The 25,003-nt window shown below is 39.6% G+C and overlaps 1 protein-coding gene across 2 annotated transcripts in view; it reads right to left on the bottom strand.

Moving 5' to 3' along the window:
• The window catches only part of Adamts3 (ADAM metallopeptidase with thrombospondin type 1 motif 3), a 229,977-nt gene that overhangs the window by 177,329 nt on the left and 27,645 nt on the right, over window positions 1–25,003 (bottom strand). For both annotated transcript variants that reach the window (XM_057772427.1, XM_057772428.1), the window contains exon 3: window positions 15,832–16,238. In XM_057772427.1, the coding sequence (XP_057628410.1) occupies window positions 15,832–16,238 (407 nt within the window). The remainder of the gene's footprint in view (window positions 1–15,831; window positions 16,239–25,003) is intronic.

Genomic DNA, 25,003 nt, shown 5'->3' on the forward strand with positions numbered 1-25,003 from the left:
ATTCAGGAAGTTTCATTCAGTCAAGGTTCCTGAAACCTGGAATTCAGGAGCGCTTGTCAGATTGCTATAGGGACAGCCTTAACTCAGAAGTCAATATTTCAGCATATTGCACTACTTCTAAAGAATTAAGCCACAGCATAATGCTTTTTATAAAGTTTTTAAAGTTTTTTAAACAGACAAACAAATCCAGGTTATCATGGTGACTTGCTCTGCTCCTACTGCTTCATAGCAGTAAACTAGTATAACCCTGCCTTTACCTACCACGATGTTAAACTCAGTTGTGGGTTAAAGTCAAGATGATGCAATTTGGGAAATCATATGGGAAAGGAAACAAAAAGTGAAAGAGAAAAAAGAAAGAAAGCCAGAGCTTTGAGATATTACTAATGTAGATGGCATGCATTCCCACGAACGGCTAGAGATTCTAAATCTTTAACTATTTCAAGTTTCCACATAGGTCTTCATTTTGTGAGCATTTTATACAGGTAAAACTAAAAGCAACAAATAAAGGTTTTTGTAATTCACCTCTCACCATGGCAGTCAATCATCAACTCCAAAATTCACACCAACGGCCGCTAACATTAATTTGTTGAACAGTCATTGTTATCAACCATTGTCAGAGAACCATGGAGAGGGTTCTGCAAGCCCCGCCCCCAGCAAATTTCACCAGAGATTTGAGGTGACAATAGCATCAACAAGAAGGTTGGAGCCACTGCTCCACCAGACTGACTTCTCACCTTTAGTCAAAAGGCCAAGAAACCGCTCTTTAAAACTCAATGCAATACACAGTGATGTGTGTTAGCGTCTTGATTTTCTACTTGGCATTCTAGAAAAGACTATTCTGAAGAGAAATAGCAGGCCACAGATAGGGGAAATGGAGATTGTTTACAAAATAAAACACAAACAAACCAAAACAACAAGAATGACCAAATATAAGTATAAATCAAAAAAGCATAATTGCACCACACTAGCAGGTGAAGAGCAAATCTTGCAGTGTTACCCTAGACTATGTTAGACGTATAAATCTGGGTCCCTCATGACCATTCCAGTCAGTGACTCCATGGTGATACTCTTCAGAGGATTCTGTGACCACAAGGCCCCCTAAAGAGAACAAGGAAATCTCAAACTGAGCTGCAGTCTGGAATCATCTGCTGGGTTCTCATGCTACTTGTGCTGGGTTTACACAGGTCCACTTGATCTGTATCTCTTCAGGTGGGAGAGGAGTGGATAGGGAGAGCTCGTATTTTTTAAAGGCTTATTACGTATAAGACAGTGGTTATGGGAACCATTGACTTAGGATTTTAGTCCTAAAATTATGGCAATTGGTCTAATTTTACTGGGAAGCCCCTTGAAGGACTTATAAACAGGCAGAAGTTTGTTAAATTCAGACAGCATTTTAGCTCAGTGACAGATGGAGAAAGGCAAGAATGGACCAATGGACTGAAAGATCTGGAAAGCTGATCCTAGAACATCCGGGGAATAGATTACAATGGCTTTAATAAGGCTAGAGCCCTGGGGATGCAATGAGATTCAAATCAGAAGTTCTAGAGAAACATCAAATGTAGTAGAGATTTACTAGGAGAGATGAGCTAAGAAAAAAGAATGTAGAATAAGCTTCAATCATTAACAGAGTAAAAAGTGTCTCAAATATACATTTAATATATTTACACATATATATGTATTTATATTTCTAAATATATAGAGCTGGTTTTGGAGTTAGACACTGGCTTGGTCCCTAATTCCAAGCCTGTTGTTAAGAGAAAAGCCCAGAGTTTCTGTCTCATGTCAGAAGCCATGATATGGGACAGACTGCAGAGCTGACACACAAGGATCTGAGAGGACAAGACTGCTAAAGCATAGATGATTGACAGTTTCAAGAATGGCGGTACAGCAGGCACAACCCGCCATCACTCAGTAGGAACAATACGACTTCAGAAACTCACAGCCACTTCTTAGGAACTCATGGCCATTAACACAACACAAAGAACCACCTCAGAGCCCCAGCAGGAAATGTTGGCCTGAATCACAGGAGGAAGCCAAAGCTCAAGACATGTTAAAAGACTTGGTTCACATTCACCAAGTTTCTGTGTTTTACCAGAACCTGGCCACAGCCCCAGGAGATGGCACTCATGTGATTCCGAAGAATGTGCAGTTTCCAGCCAAGGGGACTGAGAGGAAGTTGTAGTTGTACATACATAATCCAGTCTAAAGCCGACAGGTGCTGAGTCTAGCTGGCTGGAATTATAACAGCAGTAAGCAAGGCCCAAGACAGCAGTACAGACACACACACACACACACAAAAAAAAAAGCTGAAATTCCTACAAGAGAAAGCAGGTCAGCTGATGTGATGGCTATTCTTTGTTGTCAACTTGACTATATCTGGAATTAACTAAGCAGCCAGCTACACCGTGAGGGTTTCTTTTCCTTAATTAAACCATGTGAAGTGGGAAGACCCACTTCTAATCCAGCTCTGTTGAGGTGAGAAGATACACCTTCAACCTAGATCTTTTCAGGTGGGAAGGTCCCCCTTTAACCTAGGCCATAACTCCTGATGGCAGCCTATATAGAGGATATTGATGGAGGAAGTCTGCTCTCTTTGCCTGTTCGTTCTTCCTCTCACTTGCAATTCCATTTCTTTAAAGGAATTAGAGCCTACTGCTTCAGGATTTCAGGGTATACTGAAGCGCAGCTAATACATCCAGCCTCATGCACTGAACAACTCTGTATTCCTGGACCTTCCTTTGGTGGACAGCCATTGTTGCATGAGCTAGACCACAGTCTGTAAGTCATTCTAATAAATACATACATATATGTTCCTCTGGAGAACCCTGATGAAAATGGCCAGGGAAAACCAGCACTAAGGCTTATAAAGGAGGAGCAATCAAGTATCACAGTCTGGTACTCACTGACAAAGAATTAGCAATGGAAATTTAAGGATACTCTGTAGACTTAGTAGAACTTAGTAAGACATTCTGGGGCAGGGCCTATAAATCTGTCTTTCTAAGCCCTCCCTGAGGTCACAATGCCCTTGAAAGCAAGGACGATCATTGGTCTGCATGTACATCCAGTACATGCAGCATGTGAGAAGCTATCCCTGAGAGCAGGATGCCTGCATACAGTGGCACAACATCGCTACCCTGAGATGACTGCTGTGTCCCTAACAGCCCATCCGAGGGACAGTTCATTGTACCTAATTATATAACAAACATTTTGTGCTTTAAAATAGTTTTATTTCCTCATCTTATTCAGAGTCAAGCTAAAACACTTTCAAGAACAGCAGTAGCAGTCAGGTTCCTTGGAGCCTTTAAGAACACAGAACTTTTCATGTTTAGTATACTAAAAACCACGCCCAAAACAATGGGTAATGTGTTGCTAGAAAGTAAGCATATCTCAGAGTCTGGAAATATAAACACTCATTCATACAGTTTCCACTGAAGCCCATGAGTAAACAACCAACCCTCATCGTTACTCATTAGCAAGGGCCAGTGTGATGCTTGGATCTCTCCCTTGGTCAGGAATGCACTGTCCGTAAGGATAAAGAACACAAAACCTAACTCCCGAGCCATGGAACTCTGCTCCTAGAAGGAAACTTGGGAAGCTAATAGTTACATTTCCAAACTTTAGTTTCCCGAAACCATAAAGACTCATCCATCATGACAATTGCAAATGTCTGTGACTGTGCCATCAGACCCAACAGACCGGGGATTAACTGTTTCACAGGAAGAATAATCAGAGAGTAGACACAGTGTGTCATCTGCACCCACTGTGACTCCAACCAGCGATTTTATATTCTTAATGATTAAAACGTAGGGAAAATGAGGGCCAATGAGATGGCTCAGCAGGTTAACTGCTTGCCCTGTAGTCTTGAGTTTGATCCCTGGAACCTATGGAAAGGTGGAAGAGGAAAACTGATCCCCCCAAGTTCTCTTCCATATGCACACCATGACAATGCATACCCACACAATGATGGTAATATTAATAAATAAAAATCTATTTATTTATTAATGTAGGAAAAGCAGTTCACCATGTAATTTGTCAGGTTTATAAAATGTTTCAAAACATTAAGATTCAATAAGTGCACGAAAATCACATCGATCTAACTGACACCCTAGTTTTAAGTACATAAAAGAAGAACAGCATGATAGGATGGGAACCCTGCCAATTTCAAAGCATTCTCATAGCTTAACGCTTGTCTACGCTTTTCTAAGCATGGATTACCAAGAGAGATCCTTCTCTGAAAACCTTACTATCAGCTGGTGGGAGCTAGGAACAAAATAGCTCAAATTCTTTGCCCACCTTTATATTCTAAGTGTAGATGTGGTCCCATACTTGAAGCCAAAGTTAGCAATGAGGCGCAGCTGACCAAACAGAGATCTCATGGTGACTTAACTTTATCTGGATACACATCGCTAAGTTAGGGCTGCACTCTTGCTCTGGCAACCAGTGAATACCTCCTCAGAGCCAGGTATGCGGCTTGAAGGAGTGTCCAAAGCTGGCTAGAAGAGCCTGAAATACTGGCACACTCTCAGTAAGATCAAATATCCTGATTTTTTCCAAAAGGAGGTATTATCCTAAAAGTCCAGTCCCCACATGGAAAGCGCTGCTTTTCACGGGCAGTGCTAAATAAAATGTTTCCCGCTGGACCTGCCTTGCTAATGCTTGCAAATTCTCCTATTAAGTATAGCTTATTTGTCTCTCAGAAGTCACATGCTCTAGAGCCTACCTTAAGATGGGACCTGCTATGGTCAAATGACACCTGAGCGAGAACAATACGATCCTCTAGCCCCATACACATCTTCTACCTGAAGGAAATCACTGGATGGAGAAGTACGCCAGAATTTACCTACATTTTTAATTGGCATGAGAAAATCCTGTTAGGTAAACAAAAGCTTGCTACATCCCCAAGAGCCCACTTTGATAGGGTCATTCAAGTTCAAAATTGAATCCCTCAATAGTTGGAGCTGCATAGCCCCTTGCTACCTGTGTTCCTGTGATCTGAAATTGCATCCAGAGGGGTCAAGAATTCATACCCTTTGATCTTCCCAAGAGAAAAGCACATTAGTTGGTTGTACAGTTGCTAAACAGTCAGCCCCAAAAACATACCTATAAGCAACATTCTACAAACTGAACAGGAAAATATATATCTATACTTTACATATATGCATGCAATAATAATTAGTGGAAAAGGTCACGAATTTGAAGGGGAGCAGGTATGTTATATGGGAGGGTTTAGAGGGAGGAAAGAGCAGGAGAAATGTTATAATTAAATTATAATCTCAAAACAAGAAAATAAATTAACTGTAAGAAGTATCTTATGTTGATATTTGAAAACCAAGAATCTTGTCATTATTTCCATAATCATAAAACAACTGAGAAAAGAAAAATAAAAAAGAATGAACAATCCTTGCCAGGGTTTTTTGCTTGGTTTTATTTGTCACAGAAGACTGCAAACGAGATAAAAATAAAGATAAGGTAGACTGTTATCCACCACTGAGATACAAAATAAATAGACTAATGAAGACAATCATAATATATGACCCCCAGGAGCTGGGCAATGGTTCAGTCAATAAAGAGCTTGATATATAACATAAGGATCTGAGTTTGGATCCCTAGTGCACACCCATAATCCCTGCGAACCCAGGTACAGTGAGAGGCTGTTTCAAAACCCAGGTGGAGAAGGATTGATGAAAGACACCCAACACTGAACTCTATCCTCCATTGCATGTGCATACAGAGAGAAAGAGACAGAGACAGTGATGACAGAGATGGAGAGACAGAGGGAAGAAGGAAGAAGGTAGGGAAGGAGGGAGGTAGTAACATCCAAGGTCACAGTAATCTTCCTATCTCAAAAACATCTCACACTACAATTCATAACTTGAAATACACGCCTGCAATAAACCTTAAGGAATAACAACATCACAACCTCTACCTCATTGACATCTCTGACACTAGGACCTGGGCTACATCACACCACTAAAGGAAGCCTGTCAGCACCAGAGGCTGCTTTGCTGTTATGTGATACGCTGTCACGGTTACCTTCCTTCTGCTAACTGAAGAATCTAGTTCATGGAACAAGGCGTCTCCAAACAGAACATAGATTAGAATGTCCTACATAGCAAGGGAGGAAAATGAGTAAGATGTGAAGTGTGGCTTTGCCGTACTTCAAGTCTTCAGGTTGACAGAGTTCAGCATGCCCCTCTGAGGAATTGTTAAAACAGGCCTGCCTGCATCATGTGGAAAAGTAACCTGAAATTTACAATGAATTTTTTTCCTTAAAGTCTTTATTTCAGAGCAGTCTATGTTTACAGTCTGAGTTGGGTGATTACACTACCTTTCGTTTTTCATCCTTAATCATCAATACAATAGTATTAATAAGAAAATATTAAAATAAATAATCCTAAGCAGTTAAAAAGAAAGGCTCTTGAGTAAGAGTCTTTGGTGTTCAGGGCTGCACTGACGTCCCTTCCAAAGCCTTGATTGGACAAGCACCCTTCCCACCTCACTGAGGGAAAGAGACTCAAAAAAGGTTTGTTGGGGGTACTAAGAACAATAAGCAATGGAAATACAGTCCAGGTTTGTCTGATTCTAGTCCAAAATTGTGACCACTCACAAAAGAATTTTCCTCCAACCATTTTGTTGCAAGGAAGGCCACATGTTTGTTCCCCGCTGCACAGTCCTGAAATAGCCCCACATTTTGGAGCCAGAAGAAGGACACTAAAACGAAATCCCACACTATCTTAGAGAGTAGAGCATGAGACTCTTAATCTCAGGGTCATGGGTTTGGGTCCCATGTTGGGTGCCAATTTGTTGTAAGGAAGCTGGTAGTTCATTTCCCTACCACCCAGGAGTTTAGACCCAATATAATCACACAGAAACTATATTATTTAAATCACTGCTTGGCCCATTAGCTCTAACTTCTTATTGGCTAATTCTTACATCTTAATTTAACCCATCTCCATTAATCTCTATATCACCAAGAGGTTGTGGCCCACCAGCAAAGTTTTAGCAGGTTAGAACTGATGTATTATTCACCTGAAATGTCTAACATAAAAGAAAAAAACTCACATGGAATACTAAGAAACAGAAAATATGGGTCATTCCAAGGAATATAAACAAAGCCAAAAGATGTAATATCTAAAAGCATTGATGGCATATCTACTAGAAAAATCAAAGGGAGGATGTGGAGACAAGAGGAAATTGCATAGCTGGGCCTCAGTATGCTTATCTGCATTACTTCTCCTAAAAAGTTTTAGAGAACAAAAGGCAGGGACAGACAAAATCAAAATGTCAAAAAAAATAAATAATGTCTGAGTAACTGGTGGGGGGCAGTAGCTTTTCAGTGGTGCAACTGCTACTATTCCCCTGAACAAATGCTCATTCATGCTCCTGTACACAGTGATAGCCAAAGTCATAGGGGCACAAACAAACAAAGATATGATGGTACAAAAGGAGGGGCTACTTGGACAAAGAAGGGAGAGCAACAAGAGTCAGGGTGGACAAGAGAGAGTAATGGGGAGATGAATAGTATTGAGATAATTATGTTCATGTATAAAAATATAATAATGAAACCCATTATTGTGTACAATTATATGCTGATAAAAACATTAAAAAGAAAAAATCACCCAAAAACACTATCCAGAAAAAAAATGCCTTTCAAATTTGAGGAAGAAGTTAAGATTTTCTGAGATGAACAAAACCTAAGAGAATGTGTTACCATTAGAATCCATTTGCAAAAAATGCCAACAGTGACACAGGTTGAAATAAAAGAATAATAGGCATCTAGCTGAAATCATATGAATAAAAAGACCTCATAAAAGTAAGTTCAATATTGGAACATTACAAAGGCTAGTATTTGGGCTGGAGATATGGCTCAGCAGTTAAGAGCGCTGATTGCTCTTCCAGAGGACAGGGGTTCAATTCCCAGCACCCACATGGAAGCTCACAACTGTCTGAAAATGCAGTTCCACAAGATCTGACACCTTCACACCAATGCACATAAAATAAGTAAAAAATAAAATGCTAGTATTTTTTGATAATGGTATATAAACTTACTTTGACTTACAACATGATTTAAGAAACATACAAGTGTATGGGTATCCACATTATTCATAGATAGGAGAGTGTGTGTGTGTGTGTGTGTGTGTGTGTGTGTGTGTGTGTATGTGTGTGAAGCTATTCCACTGGGCTGACAACAAAACCCCAGTAACAGGCATGAAAAATTTCTATTTAAATTGTTAGTCAAGGTAGTCTAAGTGACTCTCATAACAATAAATCTCAAAACAGCTACTGCTTTTGCTTATGGCTGCCTCTTGGAGGTGAAGATAAGACCTATTGATAAAGACACCACACACTTCAAACGCAGGACTCCTAATATTCAAGCTGGATCTAACTTGAAAGCCTTCCTACAATCTATTTTTTATACTACCGGAAAGTACTATGTAAGTGTCAAGAGAGAGAAGCAATCAATAGTCATAACCATGATGCCAATGAACTGTAATAATGACCAGCATGACAAGTTATCTCTAAAGGTGCAATATCGTCACTCATAGCTTGGCAGTCACCAACAGTTGTCTAACTACACTTAAGGTCTATTCAATAAGAGCAAAATCATGACTGGTATTGAGACCTAGTCATTTATCCAGGCCTATCAAGGTTACAAATCTTAGAAGAGAACTTACTACTGTCCTGACTACTAGACATGCATGATTCCTAATTGTATGCTAAAACCTACCTGTATAACCACAGATAAGTGTAGTTCTCATCCCTCATTCAAAGACCTTCTCTTTACAGCAAAAGGAGACAATTACAGAAAACCACAACAGATGACAATGCAGGATCATAGAGAGCCCAGCACCACGTGATACACCTAGAGCACAACTCCTGCACTGAAGCTCTGAGAATTTAAAGGGGGGCTTGGAGGCAGAAAGGTTGTAAGAGCTAAAAGACCTCAAGTCTGTGTGAGAATCTGTCTTCTAGAAATGTCAGAAAGCTTGGTCTGTGATATGTTAACAATACGATTAGCTAAACAAAACCTGAGCATTGATAATATCAATGGACATGTTGACACAGAACTGAGGAACCTCACAGGGCCCTGTCCCTAGACAAAGAACTACAGACATCTAATGACTGCTGAGAGAGAGAGCAAGAGAGAATTAGTCTCTCCCAGGGATAAGACTCTGGTTAGTCAAAACAAAGTGGTCAGCCCTGAAATCATATATACACAAACCACGTTAAACAGATTCAGGTTTATTTATATATTTATGCACGTAAATATATGGGTAGCAATAACAGATGGTGAATGAGAGGCCATTGATTTGAGAGGGAACTGGGGAGTCACAAGGAAGGGTCTTGGGAGGGCATGGGTGGTATTGGAGGGGAAGGCAGGAGGAAAAGTTATATTTTAATTTTTTAAAAGTTTAATAAAACAGTTTTAAAACAGATTAAGGAGTTAAATATTTTGGTTTAAATTTTTAGACACAAAACTCACAAATATAAAATTTTATGACATCCATAATTGAAAGAAGAGACAGAGCTACTAAAAGAGCAGAGTCTTTATATTTTAACACTGTTATAATAAGTTTAATACAGTAAATATACATTTCTGACAGCCAGTTGTCATTTTTAACAAAAAAAAATTCTAAGTAAAGTTAAAAGTTAAGCTAGGAAAAAAAACTAGGTTCAGAACAAGAAGCTATCACTATAAGATGCTAAATATAATTCCAACATAGCCACAAAGAATACAGCTAAAGAATATATACAAAAAAATGATGATAAAAGAATTAAAATGTTTTGTTGCAAAAAAATAAAGGAAAATAATAATATAGGAAATGAGAGACAAGAAATTGCTATCAACTACTTGAAACTACACATCAAAATTAAGACCTTTCTTTGTCAGTAATTAATTGAGATGTAAATGGGCTCAATTCTCCAATCAAGACAGAGATGGACAAAATGTATTTTCAAAAGGAAAATATGGACTGGAGAAATGGCTCGGTGGTTCAGAGTCCTGGCTGTGCTTTCAGAGAACTCAGGTTATATCCCCACCCGTGCATGGTGGTTCACAACCATGATTTCAGTCTCAGAGGATCCAACACCCTCTTCTGCCAATGTGTACACAATGGTGCACGGGGCATACATGCAGCCAAAGCACACATACACATAAAATAGGTTATTTTTAAAGAAAATACACAACCAGGGCTGCCTACATGGTGTAGGCTATCCAAGGGAGGATGAGTAAGTTATCAGGGAGGGATCAAGCCCAAAAACCCCCAGCCCTCCAAACCATAACTGAATATGGGTAGGCCCAGTATTGTATAGGTGCAGAACAAGTAGATGTAGATGTTACAAACTGATGGGCAAACCAGGTCACAAACCCAAAAGGTGATGAGGTGAAAGAGGGTTAACAAGGAGGGCAGGAATATAAACAAAATGTATTATACACAGGGCTGAAATTGTCAAAGGATAAACTAGTTATTTTAAAAAGAATCGTGTCAGTGGTACACTGCTTTTGCAACATAACTCAGAGTTCTGGGAACTCCTAATCCGACTGCCATAGGATGTTTAAGCAGCAGGAATTCATGAATGAGTTCTGGAGCCTGGAAGCTCCGCCCCATGAAGCTTGGTAGTTCTCCTGGGGCCTTTCTCCTTGGCTAGTAGAGACACCTTCTCATCTCCATATCCTGTCATGCTCTTGCCTCTTGGCTTGTCTTTGTCTGAAATCACTTCCTCTTTTCAGAGCAGTGAATTAAGGCCCACTCTAATGACCACAGTTTTTCTTAATCACCTAAAATGTCCTTTCTCCAAACACAGTCACATTCAGTGATATGAGTAAAGATTTCAGGATAAGAAGCAGCTGAGTGGATATATCGTTCACCAGATAACAATGTGTGTGGGTGTTGATCTTTACTACATCATAGGGAATTTCTATCCAATTTAAAGAGTTTAGGAAATACCCTAGCAAGCCCTTCACCGTCTATTATGACTCAAATAAACACCACACACAGAGTTCTTTGTTTCTCAGGGCCTTCTCCACAGACACCACAATGGATTCCTCATTCACGGCGAGTTCTCGCTTGCTAAAGGTTAGGCATGCAGACTGCCCTCTTAGCTTACTCAGACCTGAGACTCTGGGTCTCATCTACGAATTCCAATATTCTACAGGTAAGACCTAGGAGAATTCATTAGTCCCTTTAGAGAAAGACGGAAAACAAAATGGAAGAGGGCCTCGGATAGACCATTCACTTCATCACAAAACCCCCTGATATTTGTCGCAAAAAAACAATAGTCATTTGAAAAATCTCAGGCAATATAGAGTGAAAGAAAACATATATAATAAAATAAAACAATAATTCTACTATACAGTGTTTATAAAAAAATCACTTTAGGTTCTGAGACATAAGTTAATTAAAAGGAAAGCCCATCCCATATATCAACTTTAAGCAAAACAGATTTTATAAAACAAGTTTCAAGAGACAAAGGAATATGTCCATTAATAAAAACATATTTAATAATCATAAATATCTCCATAAGGAATAACAGGCCATAAAAATGCATAGAATAGTCAGCCAGAGGATGAGTGAGAAAATGAAAACAACATGCAGCTACAGTTGACACTTGAACGCAGGGATAAAGGATGCTATTCTCTAAACAACTGAAAAGTTTCATGGGGCTGGAGATGTAGCTCAGCGACTGGGTACCTGCCTAAAATATATAAGACACTAGGTTCAATGTCATGATACACCAAAAAAAGGAGAGAGGGAGAGGGAGAAGGAGAGAGAGAGAGAGAGAGAGAATTCTCATGTACAATCAACTCCACAAAAACTTAACTACTGGTAGTTTTCAAATGACTGGAAATTTACCAATAATAGTCAGTTATCACATATTAAATATGGTAAAAAAAAATACAAAAGAACCTGGAGGGTTCGTTTTCTCTCTTCTGAACTACTATAACTGAACCCAGGCTACACATACAATAGGCAATAACCTTTCATCAAGCTAAATTCCCTCTTAAACTTTTATTTTGAGACAGGCTCTCATGAGATATACTTTTTTCCTGATACTTTCCAATGATGAAGGACACAGACTGATTAAGGACAAGAATTAGCATCCCATCAATTTTTAGGAGCGAAACTGGTAGCATTCCAGCTCACTGCAAGTACAACAGGAAATGACCGCAAAACTCTTCTGGCAGTATACAATATGTGCTATAGTTAATTTTATGCAATTATAATTTAACAATGCATCTTTAAATTTAGTTACATTTCTCTTGACTGAAAATGATGCCATGTATGGCTGACTTTCCTAATTATGTGATATGTGTTAATAAATATACATATATGTATACATAAATGTGTAGAAATACATATTTCTTATATGAACATACCTATACATACCTATAGAGACTAGATACTATAACATAAACTATGAATGAATATCAACTCCCTTATTAGTACAGGAATTATTGGTTTACCCTCAAGAGTTTAGTGACATTGATTAGATAAAATTATATTATCTTCATCTGTATTTTACTTTCTGTGTGAAAGCAGAAATCTCTAAAAGGCATTAGAAATGCCCTTTAGAAACAGAATGAAGAAACCTGATCAGATTGTAAACAGACAAGAAATTGTGGGGAACATACCAGATGGAAGAAACCAAACTAATATAAATCTTCATAAAGAATATAATTTGTCTCCTCAGATTTAAAGGTTGGGGAGCCTGAGATTTGGGGAATTGACTCTGATTCTCCAAAAGCAAGTTCCATCCTTCTCATAGAAAATTCCAGGAACTCTAGAAAAAGAAATTACTGTTTGTATGAACCTGTCTAAATACCAACAACAAAGTCCACGGGCCTCCAGGACACATTCTATGAGGAAAAATAAGCTCCATCAATCTTTGCCCTGTCGTCATCCTGAACATCCAGGTAACGCTGACAGCATCAGCCATGCATCTGAGCATCGTCTGTGAGTTGGCCTTCCTTTTCTCTCTTCCTTCCCTTCATAATCTATCATCCTTGTCCTATATTCAGGTAATGATGGACCTGCTCTACAGGGACTCTCCCACACTTTTGTTGCATGGGCTACAAACCTCATGAAATCAACCTTCTCAAGCTCTCCCCAATCATGTGACCCTAGAGGTTTACAGTTCTTCCCACCCCTTCCTTTCCTTCACCCTTGATTATTCTAACATACACATTCATCTCAGTTCTCCAACATCAGAGTACAGCTTTGCCATCAAGACTACCATTATCCAAGGCAGGAATAATCTTTCCATCATCTAAACTCTCACAGTTCCCCAACTCTCATCTTGTAGCATCCTTGCTATCAGCCTGATTCTTTGATTATGATTTTGCATACCTTATTTCCAGTTCTCACTGAAGACAAAGGCTAAGCCTGGCCTACTTCAATATTCACCCCATGCATCAAATGCACAGAGCCTGGCATTCGTGAGTGTTTCACTGCTGTCCTAACTTGGATCAGGGTTTCTACAATTAGATTAATTGGTACAATAATCACCAAGCTTAAGGGACTCTTGAGGGTAGGCTTAGTTACAGAAAATCTGTGGTTTCAAAGTAGAGCCCCCCCACAGGGCATCGTGTCACCTCCATGATGTTTCTTTTCTTCTTGTTTCAAGTATAATTTTCCCAAAAGTAATGGAAGGGGCTCTGACTACTGTTTTCACAGTCACTTACGCATTTCTCAGTACCTTCAAGAAACTACATCAGTTATTAAGTGGCATGAGCTATAATAATGATTAAATGATGAGCTAACCCATTACTTTTTAAATATGTACAAACTGGCTGCCTCACTGCATGAAAAGGGAGGACAAGGTGGATGACGTGGGTGAAGGCTCAAACCTGGCATAGGTCACACAAAACTAGACTATGGGGCACAGAAGGATCAAGCAAGCCATAGTTTAACAAGCAAGCTTGCAAAAGTGATGGTCTCATAGATGAAATAAATGGGGGACTTTTACCAATCGCATGCCACTTTCTTTTTTTATCTCCCTCTATACACTGAGAATCATATGAAAACGGCCTCATGTCTTCTCTTCCTCAGAGTTTCTACGACCTCGAAAGTCAGTACGTAAACCAGAAAGGCATGGTCCTCCCCTCTGCCCATCAGTGAGACACAGCCACTTCCACAAGAATCTCTGTGGAAGAAAACAGTAAGATGGCTCTGGCCTAGAGAGAACAGCTTCAGCTCCCAGAAGCAGATGTCCACCCTCAGGATCTTAAAGGTCAGTCCCCACCAACCAGCTTCTCCAAGTACCCTGCCAGTGGCTACATGGCCGTGCCTATTTTTAGGGCCAAACATTTCACTTACCAGATTGAGCTGAATCTACAATTACCAAATGGTCTCAATCACATGCACACTGTCGGAGTCTTTCGAAAACAGACTTGGTTAAAAATGTGCCTCTGCAACCAGACTTACTGAGGCAAGCAATGCAACGGCATGTGTTGGAAGGGACCAGATCTCAAAGCAGAAGCCCTGAGGATGTTTTTGTTAGAAGTTGGCAACTGCCCACACAGTTCATTTGGTCCTGCCCAAAGATCCAACAAGGATAAAATGCCTGTGATATTCACCAGATGTGACTATCTAATATTTTTGAAAAATACATCCATCCATCATTACTAAACCGTTAACCCTAGCGTCCAGGAGCCCCTGATGCTATGACGGTTCCCTGCTCTAACCCTCAGAGAAGCAAAGGTTCAAGGGCAAAAAGGAAGAGGAGAAAGAACACCCCCCATCTTTTTCAGTCATACTTTTCCTGTTTATCTTTTTTACATGCCATTTTTTACTAGATAAAACCTAATACTTTCATCAGAATTCAGAAGTATTTTTTTAAATGTGGAAAACCTTAGTGCTTGATAATCTCCCTTGATCTTAAAAGCAGCCCAGAGGGAAATCACTGACCTCCAGTAACCCAGAAAAGCAATTAACTTACCCATTTCCTCCCTCCTGACCAGTTTCCCCTGCTAACAAACCACGTGAATTAATAAGGCAACAGTGTGTTAGTAAGTCTAGAAAACTTAACTTAAAGCTCACGATATAAGAGTATATCAAATACCCCTGTATTTTGGTAAACTTACAAAGCACAAAAATCAGTATGAGCTGTCACTACTCAAGTGAGTAATTTAGTGGTGTGAGATAGCACATGGCAGGACTCTGCGGAGAAAAGAAATTGTCATCTAGGGCTTCCAGCAGCAGTGTTTCCCCATGCCAGTGTAAACTACCTGCCACTATCATGACGTCTTCCCCTGAACTCACTTCAGAGAGTAAAGTTAGAAGGTGAAGCAAGCCAACCCATCCTGCCACAGGCCATCAAAGGCTGTCTATGCTGCAGGCATGACAGGGATGGGAGCCATGGTCATCTTAGGGGTAGCCAGAACAACCTCTACTGACAGAATTGTGGCCAGAGTTGAGAAGACAATGTGGGGAAAGGGGTTGTCTACCGAAGCACAAGTTTGTTCTGGAAATCTACAAAGAGTAGGGACAATTCTGGGGCTGGGTAGCTCAGTGTTTCTAACCTAGAAATATGATAACCTAGCAAGAAGGACACTATACTTTATCAATTATTAGTCACCTTTGATTAGTCACGTCCTCCCAAAGGAACAAAGTTCCTGGAAGACTCAGGAAACCCAGAAGGTTGTAAGATGGACAAGGCAGTATACATAAGCTATAACAGTTGCAGGGCAGAAGGCGCCTGCCCCACCCACCAAGCTGCCTACGAGTTGGGTTTCCTTTCCACCTCTACCTTGGGATGCTGAGGACACACTGAATGCCAACACCTGCACACTCCCATGTGCACACACACAGGAAAGGAAATGAGTCTTACCAGACCATCACAGTTGCTAATGGCAACAGAGGTTCCTGGAATGTCCATGATGTCACCAACATAAGCACAGCTAGTCTGCAGAGGCTCTGATCTCCAGATTCTTTCCGAAGCATTTCCGTGTTGATGGCTCTTTCCGGGGTCAGTTGTATTCCCAGGCACCAGAGCTGTCTCATGCCATTCCACAACAGCCCCAGGAGCTAGGAAGCGAGTGTTGGGCTTTAGTCGAAGATGAAAATCTCTTCCAAATGCAGTGACGTTGAAGAACAATTGCTCTGAGTTAGACGACACATCCCTAGGTGACCTCTTTTTGTGATTTGCAGAAAGAATATGGGAAAGATAGTGTCCTTTTAGGTTTGTGCTAACTGGTGTCACCAGCTCATATTCTCTATATCTCTTTATTGGTAAATCTGTGGGTAAAAAAGAGAATTGTAAGACATCAGACAGGAGAGGGGCATAATGGAAAGAGCCACCTCAAAAAGCTAAACCACACTTTGCAATAAAATCTATCCCTGAGCCTGTCCATATTTATTATATTTTAAGAACTAAAATCATTTCTCCAATGCACTTAGGTAATTCAATTATTTTTAATTTTAAAAAGTATATTCAATCATGAACATTTACACTTTGTTGCTGTACTTAAGACCATGAACATGTTTCTAAAACTATATTTGGCTCACTTAAAATTAGGACATATTCCCAAATAACTCTGGATTTCCATAAGAACTTTTAACAAAGTTGTTATCATATAAAATGTCTTGATTTTATCTTCTGTCCCTTTATAATGCATTCACCACCTTCCATATGCTGCTTTTGCCCAAATTTAGGATTTATACTCTAACTTATAATACTATAGTTTATGTTATTTTTTTCAACATAACATCCCTGACAATTATACACCACTGATAAGGAAACTGAGATTCAGGAAGAGCCTGAGTCAAAAGCCAGGCAATTGTGAAGTTTGGATGTAAATCCAAATTAGTCTACAAAACATATGCACATTTGTTTCTCTGTTATAGTATGGTACTATGGCACAATACAAAATCTTGACTTTAAAGACAGCCACTAAGAAGAATCCACAATCTATAAATTGGCACGCAGCGGCACGAGAGTAAGGAATTCTTGTTTTACTGTATTCCTTCTAAGGATCAGGCATCTACTAGCTACATCTTTGGAACCCACCTTACAACATAGGTAGCCATTGACATACTATACTAAACTAAATCTCCCAGTCAGGGCTGTTTCCCCTAAGTTAGTTGAATTTATGGACTTGGGAAAGATAAAAGAACATTAGATATTGGAGGAAGAAACAAGGGGGCAATGGGCATGAAATAAAGCAAGCATGGGAAGGAGAATATGTGAGCATGGATTTAAGATGCCCACTTTCAGAATTCTCACCCCCAAACTAATCCTGCAATGTGTTCATGTTACCTGACAAAACTGACTCACAAATAATGATTGTCTATTGAAATTGAATCTTTGTTATCCATTAAAATATTTAGAGCAAGGATCCACAATGAACCAATAATGTGTGAACTTAGTATAGAATCACTGGGTCCTCAAATGTAAGGTCCCAGAAGACAGATGAGGCATGTGGTAACTTGAAAAATTTTGATGTATTCATCAACATTTTGCTGCCTACAGTGGCCAATGCATTAAAACAAAATGCCACTCTTGGTGACAAGGATAAAGCAAATAGGACATCTGAGAGTATCACTAGACAGGAAGAGTGAAAACTCTGCATAGCCCACTGAGGGCTGGGTCTGACCCAGAGAGCTCAGTCACACATCCCTAAAGCACTTCAGTGAGCGAGGGCTGCTGGTCTCCCTTACAAAGAAGCCCACAGTGAATGTTTCCATGGATCCTGGTATAGAATGGGGCTGGAAATTTAAGGAATAAAGACAAGAGTTAACAGGGACAGATAAGGGGAAAATGTTCTGAATCAAGTCCTTGAATGTAGCCTATGACCCAACCAAGTAAGTTCCATAAGGACAAGGGACCACCCTTCATTTACTTGATACTCTAGATATCAATATATAATAATCTAATATAAGATTTTTCAATATATCAGACTCTACTCGTTTTGGGTAAGCAGACAACTTTTGCTTTGTCTATGTTGTTAGTCATACTGACTTCTAGTTCTCCTCAGAACCCGTGAGCATCTCCCTACACCAATACTTTGCTATAACTCTTTCTCCATCAGTTTGTTCCTTCAAGGGAAGGAGAGAGCAATGCTTAAATTTAATACATGGATTTTCCATCTCCTCTGAATGGAATTCACACAAGAAAGTCTAGACAACATTGTGATGCCTGGAATAAAAGACTGGTGAATAAAATGCAGAAGGCCCCACCACACCCAAGAGAATACTGAGAGCGTCACACAGACAGCAGTTATACATCCTAGACCTCTGAGACACTTCCAGTTCAGACAATATGTTCTGAATTTTTATTTAAAAGAAAGATGCTACATAAAACCTCTTTCCCTGATTTGAAAACATAAATCATTTTTCAAATGTAGACATAAGAATCATTTCTTAAAAGGAACCCTGAATTCCCATTTTCCTGTTGGTAATTAGGAAACCTGGGGAAAGATGAACTCAGAAACCTCTAACACCCTGGAAATAACTAAGGAATGACCCAACTGCCTGCTATTTGTTGGCAAAATACAATAATACAATGTTCTGTGAATTGTGCTTGGGAAGGCACCATTTCTAACACAGCATTCACCATAGGTCAGTATATTATCCCTGTTCTGTAAGTGAGGAAGTGGGACTGAGCCTAACCCAGCAAGTGAGATACCAAAGAAATATCTCAGAAAGTTTGGGCTCTGAAAGCACAGCACATGTTCATCCCCGTTTAGCATAGATGGAACATCTTACTGTCAGTTTCTTACTCAAGATCTGATCTATGAAAGAAAGCTAGCATATAGCACAGCTTCAGTAACGTCTATAAAAGGTTTGAAATTCTAGTTCTGGTAGGAAAGTGGGTAGAAACTAAAAACTACAAAAAAGCATTTTAACCTCATATTACAATTATATAAGAAAACAAATTATGTCCAATATTCACTTACTGAATAAAAAAATGTAAGTATGCATTTGACAGACCCAACTTCTACAGAGCAGTACTGTGTGTGGTTAGGAATGAACAGCAATATGCAAGACACCAACAAGTTGAATCAATTACCACCTTGACCAAGGTCTTTATATTTCTGTGGGTTTTTTCAGCAGTTATCATCTGGATATTAACAGAAATTACAACATTATGTATTTGTCAAGAAGTTCATAAGATGTCAACCAGAAACTCAGTGAATACTAGATAGTCACCATAAATGTAAAATAATTACTTACTTAAGAGAATATCATGTTCAATTTTTAAAGATAGAAATTATACAACTGCCTGATCAATGGAATAGAATTAAGACCCAGAAATAAGTCCACCAATCTATGGAGACCTGATTTTTGATGAAGAATCCAAAAACACATACAGGAAAATAGACAACATTGTCAGCAAATGATGCTGGTTAAACTGGATGTCTGAATGTAGAAGAATGCAAATAGATCCATACTGATCACCATGCACAAAACTCCAGATGGATCAATGGCCTCAGCATAAGGCTGAATATACTAAATATATAGTGTTGAATAGCCTTGAACTCACAGGCAAAGAAAAGAATTTCTGAACAGAATACCAATAGCACAGGCACTAAGATCGACAATTAAAAAGAAGACCTCATGAAACTGAAAAGTTTCTTTAAGGCAAAGTACATCTTCATTCAGATAAAGTGGCAAAAACAGAATGGGAAAAGATACCAAGTGCCCATCCAATAGAGAGCTAATATACAAAACATATTTTTTTAAAAAACTAAAAGAAAAAAGAAACTAAAAATCAAGAAAACAAATAAACCAATTAAAAATGAGGCACAGATCTAAAAGAATTCTCAAAAGAAGAAACCCAACTGCCTGAGAACCACTTAAAGAACAGTTCAACATCTTTAGTCTTCAGGAAAATGGAAATTAAAACTACTTTGAGACATCATCTTACACCAATCAGAATGGCAAAGATCAATAAAACAACTGACAGTTCATACTAAAGACGATGTGGGGGTGTGTGGAAACACTCATTCATGGCTTGTGGGGGTGCAAACTTATACAGCCACTATGGAAATCATTATGGTGATTCCCTGGGCAGATAGAAATCAATCAACCTCAAGATCCAGCTGTACCACTCTTGGGCATTTATTCAAAAGACACTTCATCCTACAACAGAAACACTTGCTCAACCTGTTCACGACTGTTCTATTCATAATAGCCAGAAATTGGAAACAACCTAGACATCTGTTGATGGATGAATGGGTTAAAATGTGTGGTACTTTCAGACAGTGGGAATATTACTCAGCCAGTTTTTAAAACGACACCATGAAATTCATAAGTAAATGAATAGAACCAGAAAAAGAGCCCATCCCGAAAGAAGTACCATAGATGTAGGAAGACAAATATGGTTTGTATTTGCTTATATGTTAACTATCACATCATTAACTAGCAAGCTATAATCCATATAACCACAGAGAGCAGGTAGAGTGTAAGGGACTGGGAAAGAGGGGTGGATATCCCTAGAAAGGGTAAATAGCACAGATAGTTACAGATGGAGATGGAGGGGAAGTGGGAACTTGAATGGGAAGATCAAACAGGGAAGAGGGAACAAGGGAGGGAAAACTGGAAGCATGCTAAAATTAAGGGCCATCTTAATTTTATGAGGGGTCACAGTAGACACTTCCTATAATGTGTACACATATGAAGGTGATCTAAATAAAACTGACAGATAACTGAGGTGATGAGACAGAGCCCCAACTGAGCATCTCTTGTCACCAAGTGAAGCTTACAGTATAGGGAATGGATTACAACTAATTGAGTTGTTGACCAAAGGAACCTCATGAGGACCCTCAAACAAACAAGGCTATTGGCTCTCCATAAACTGAGGGTAAGGCCCCATTGCTGAAGATAACACCTAAACAACTTGTTGAACATGAAGCAGTACAGCTGGGGCCTACACAGAAACTTCACCCACACGTGGTACTGGAAGGTACTCTAGATGCTACCAAAGAAGAAAGGTTAAAAACTAACCCAGCTACAAATCTTTTAATCTATAAGAGTGACCTTCCTGCAAGATACACCGGTTCAACAGTGTCATACAGTTTATAGGAATATTCAGCCAATATCCGATTTGACTTAAGGCCCACTCCAGAAGATGTAACTCATACCCAACACTGCACGTGTGGCCAAGAAGCTGAAACTAGAAATCCTGGGGACTCAGAGGAGAAAAGAAACATAGCAATAAAATTACCTAATTATATTAAATTATTATAATAAAATAATATTAAATTGATAATAATAAGTAAAAATACTTAATAATATTCAGCTACACTCATATCAGGGTCTTGGTCAACCAGTATCAGAGAGTCTGCTTCCTGCAGCAGATTGGAAAGCACAGAGACCCACATAATATATGCAGAGAGCCAGAGAACTTGGAACACTCAGACCAAAAGGGATGTCTCCACCAAACCCCTCCCTTCAGGCTCAAGGGACCTGCAGAAAAGGAGACAAGGAATAACATAAAAGCCAGAGCAGATGGAGGATACCAAGAGAGAATGACCATCCTGACACACAGGGCTGGCACATATATGAACTCACAGACTGTCACAGCATGCACAGGGCCCGCATGGGATTGCACCAGGTGGGGTCTGTGGTGGTTGTGTTTGAATGCTTAGTCCATTAGGAGATGGGACCTTGTTGGAGTAAGTGTGGTCTTGTTGGAGGAAGTATGTCACTGTGGGGGCAGGCTTGGAGGTCTCATACGCTCAAGTTCTATCCAACATGGTAGACAGTTCACTTCCTGTTGCCCATGGATCAAGATGTAGAACTCTCAGCTATCTCTCCAGCACCATGGATGCCTTCATGATACCATACTTCCTGCCATGATGATAAAAGACTAAACCGCTGAACTCTAAGCCATCCCCAAATAAATGTTTTCCTTGATAAAAGTTGCTGTGGCCATGGTATCTCTTCACAGCCATAGAAACCCTTACTAAGACAGGGTCCTAGAGCTGAGAGAAGCCCTAGGAGAACCCAGAAGCTATCCCCAACTGATAGCCATTTGGAAATGAAAACTTCAGTTTTTTCAAGAGATTTTAACTGGGAAACAAACCACTCTTGAGAGTGGGCTCCATGCCAAGCAGTAGACGATTAACAGGAGACAAATTCTACAGTATCTTTGGAGGTTCTTGTCTCACAATGTTGTCAGGACATTGTGTTTTGTTTGTTTTTGTTTTGCTTTTTACTTTACAGGTCCTTTGCATACATACCATGGCTTCCAGTTTTGTGGAATCTTGTACGAACAAGCATGTATCTGTATGTGTTGTGCTTTTTCTTGTTTGGATGTTTTGTCATATTCTGATATGTTTGGTTTTGATTTACATTATTGTACTTGATTATTATTTTTGGGTGTCTGTTTTCTAACAAGAGATAGAAAGGATGTAGATTGGAACAGATGGGGAGTTGGGAAGAACCTGGACGTAATAGGCAGAGGTTAATTCATAATCAGAATAAAAGAAAAAGAAGAAATTATTTAACTGTCAAGGGAGATGGCTGAGCAGCCAAAGTAGTAACTATGAAAAGCTTCAGTGGGTCTGACAACAGATACAGAGGATATGAACCACTATGAAGCCTTACCACTGTTACTCATGACCCCAGCAATACACAGGAGCAAGGCTATTCCCACAGCACACTGGCATCTGTGTGTGTACAGTCCAACTCTCTCTTAGTACTATGGATGAACTCTTTGTGACCACATGTGACAAAAACCATTTCAGTAAGTGTCCCATCTATTCTCCAATTTCCCCTCAGATACTTTTCCTTTCCCTACTAATTATACTACCCATCGACATCTTAGAAATCGCAGTTATAAGTTTATTTGTGGACTTTTTTGTCTATTTGCACATAAGCTTCATGGGAGCATCTGTTCTTTTCATTACAGAGCCCAAAGTGGGTCACTAGTTTCTGTGAATAAAGAAATGAATGAATGCAGTTTGAGCCCAACGAGTATCTAAAATTAGCATACATTCTTCTCCCTAAACAGCAAACTGTAAAGGCTGACATGGACCTAGAGCCAGAACTCTGTCTGCAAAACATGTGTATAGTTCTCCCAGATCATCCTGACCTATAAATCAAACGTTTCACAGCATTCACGCCTTACAACTTAAGCCACCAAGAGTAAGTAATGGGCGCAATGATTAAAACAGACCTCCAGGAAGGCAGACATGGGACCTCCCATTTGTAGCGGCAGGAAATCAATTCCCACACTATACCAGTCAAAGAAAGAATTTTTAAAAGTGAAAACCCATTGAGTCCTTGTCTCTTTCTACTCGCTAAGCACCTCCAGTAGATTTAGTTATGTTTTTCCTTAAGGTACAGGTAGAGTGCTTTCGCTTGAGCCCACTTCTCCTGCTATACCAGGGCAGCCCCAGCTCAATCTGACCCACCAGGATGGGAATCCATGGTACAGCTTATCTGTCAAAGTGAAACTGGGCTCCATCACAGTCTCTTTCATAAAGAGCAATATCTTTGACGTTTCTTTTTCTCGGCATGGTCAGAAGCTAGGCAGGCAAGGGGGAGACGTTCTTCTTCAGGATTTTCTCAGAATGCAACTTCCCCCACCCAACAAAGTCCTTCCACACGTTCTCTGGCAGCCTGTTTATAACACAAGTTTTTAGGGGGAGAGTGAGTTCTCTCATATCTAAATTCCTCTTTTTTTACACCACTCCTTATTAGAAAATATTAATCATACACAATAGTGAGTTTATAGTTTTTCCACATGGGCTCTGACCATGCTGACTCCCCAGTACTATCTCCCTCTTCCCTCCACCAGTCCCCACCTCACTTAGTAGTTACTGTTCCTTCTGTTTTACTATGCTTAATCACTATCTCCCCATGTACATGTTTGATAGCCATATGTAAACCTGTAGCTAGGTATAATTATTGCACACCAACTACATCAAAAGTGGCATCCTGTTTTTACAGAGAGGCTGAGCACTCCAACCCCAAATCCTGTGGAAAGTGGACCCAAAATGCTCTAAAGTCTGAAACTGAGAGGGGTGATCAGATGTCAGAAGCAGAAAATCTACACTTAACTTCATGTGACAAGCCACAGTCAAAATGCTGGCATGATCAAATGTATGGGACTGTTTTCAGCTATGGGATATGAGGTATATAGGAAGCGTAAGTGAATTTCATGTTTTGAGTTGGTTCTCATTATGTAAATGAAAATTTTCTAAAATCTGAAACACAAAACATTTACAGTAGTGGGCATTTCAAAGTAGGTACCTTCAGCCTGTATTTAGAATCATCTGACTTTCTGTTTGAATGTCAGCCATGGTAGACTGTCCTAATACCTTCTAAACTTGAACCATTTCTGAACTTTTTGAGCCTTTGACACACATCGTGTTTTTAGTATGAAACAGTACACACAGTAAACAATCAAAGCAAAGCATATTCAAAGAAAACAGCCAGTCTCTCACACTACAGCTGAAATCAGTCGGTTCTCTACTGGGAATCCTTAACTCATCCAAATAAAAAGGAATATTCAGCTTGCCCCTGACTTCATCATTTCTGCTCACAGTGTGCTGATAGTCATAAATCAAGTCAGGAAGTTATATCAAATTTTCTTCCCATTATGGTATTGTTCCAGACCTACTGGCTTTCCCTACAAGCTGCCCCCTCTTTTCTTCTAGTCACTTCTAAATTCTCATTACCTCACAAAGAAATACTGCCAAGTGCCAAGCCCAAATTCCCCATATATAGTTTTCCTTACTAAATAATTACGTAAATTATGCCAAAATACTGTCCAAATCCCTGTCAAGAGAACTATTGTAAAGTCCCAGGTCTACAATGCTTAAACTATACCATCTTAGTGACTTTAGTAACCTAAAACTTTCTATGTCCACTCTTAAACATAAAAATGAAGATAACAGTATTTCCTTCACAGGGAATTATCTTAGTTGGGGTTTCTATTACTGTGAAGAGACACCATGACCATGGAAATTATTATAAAGGAAAACATTTAATTGGAAGTGGCTTACAATTTCAGAGGTTCAGTCTATTATCTTTATGGCAAGTGGCATGCA

This window comes from Chionomys nivalis, chromosome 6 (assembly GCF_950005125.1).
Source record: "Chionomys nivalis chromosome 6, mChiNiv1.1, whole genome shotgun sequence".
Classification (NCBI taxonomy): Eukaryota; Metazoa; Chordata; class Mammalia; order Rodentia; family Cricetidae; genus Chionomys; species Chionomys nivalis.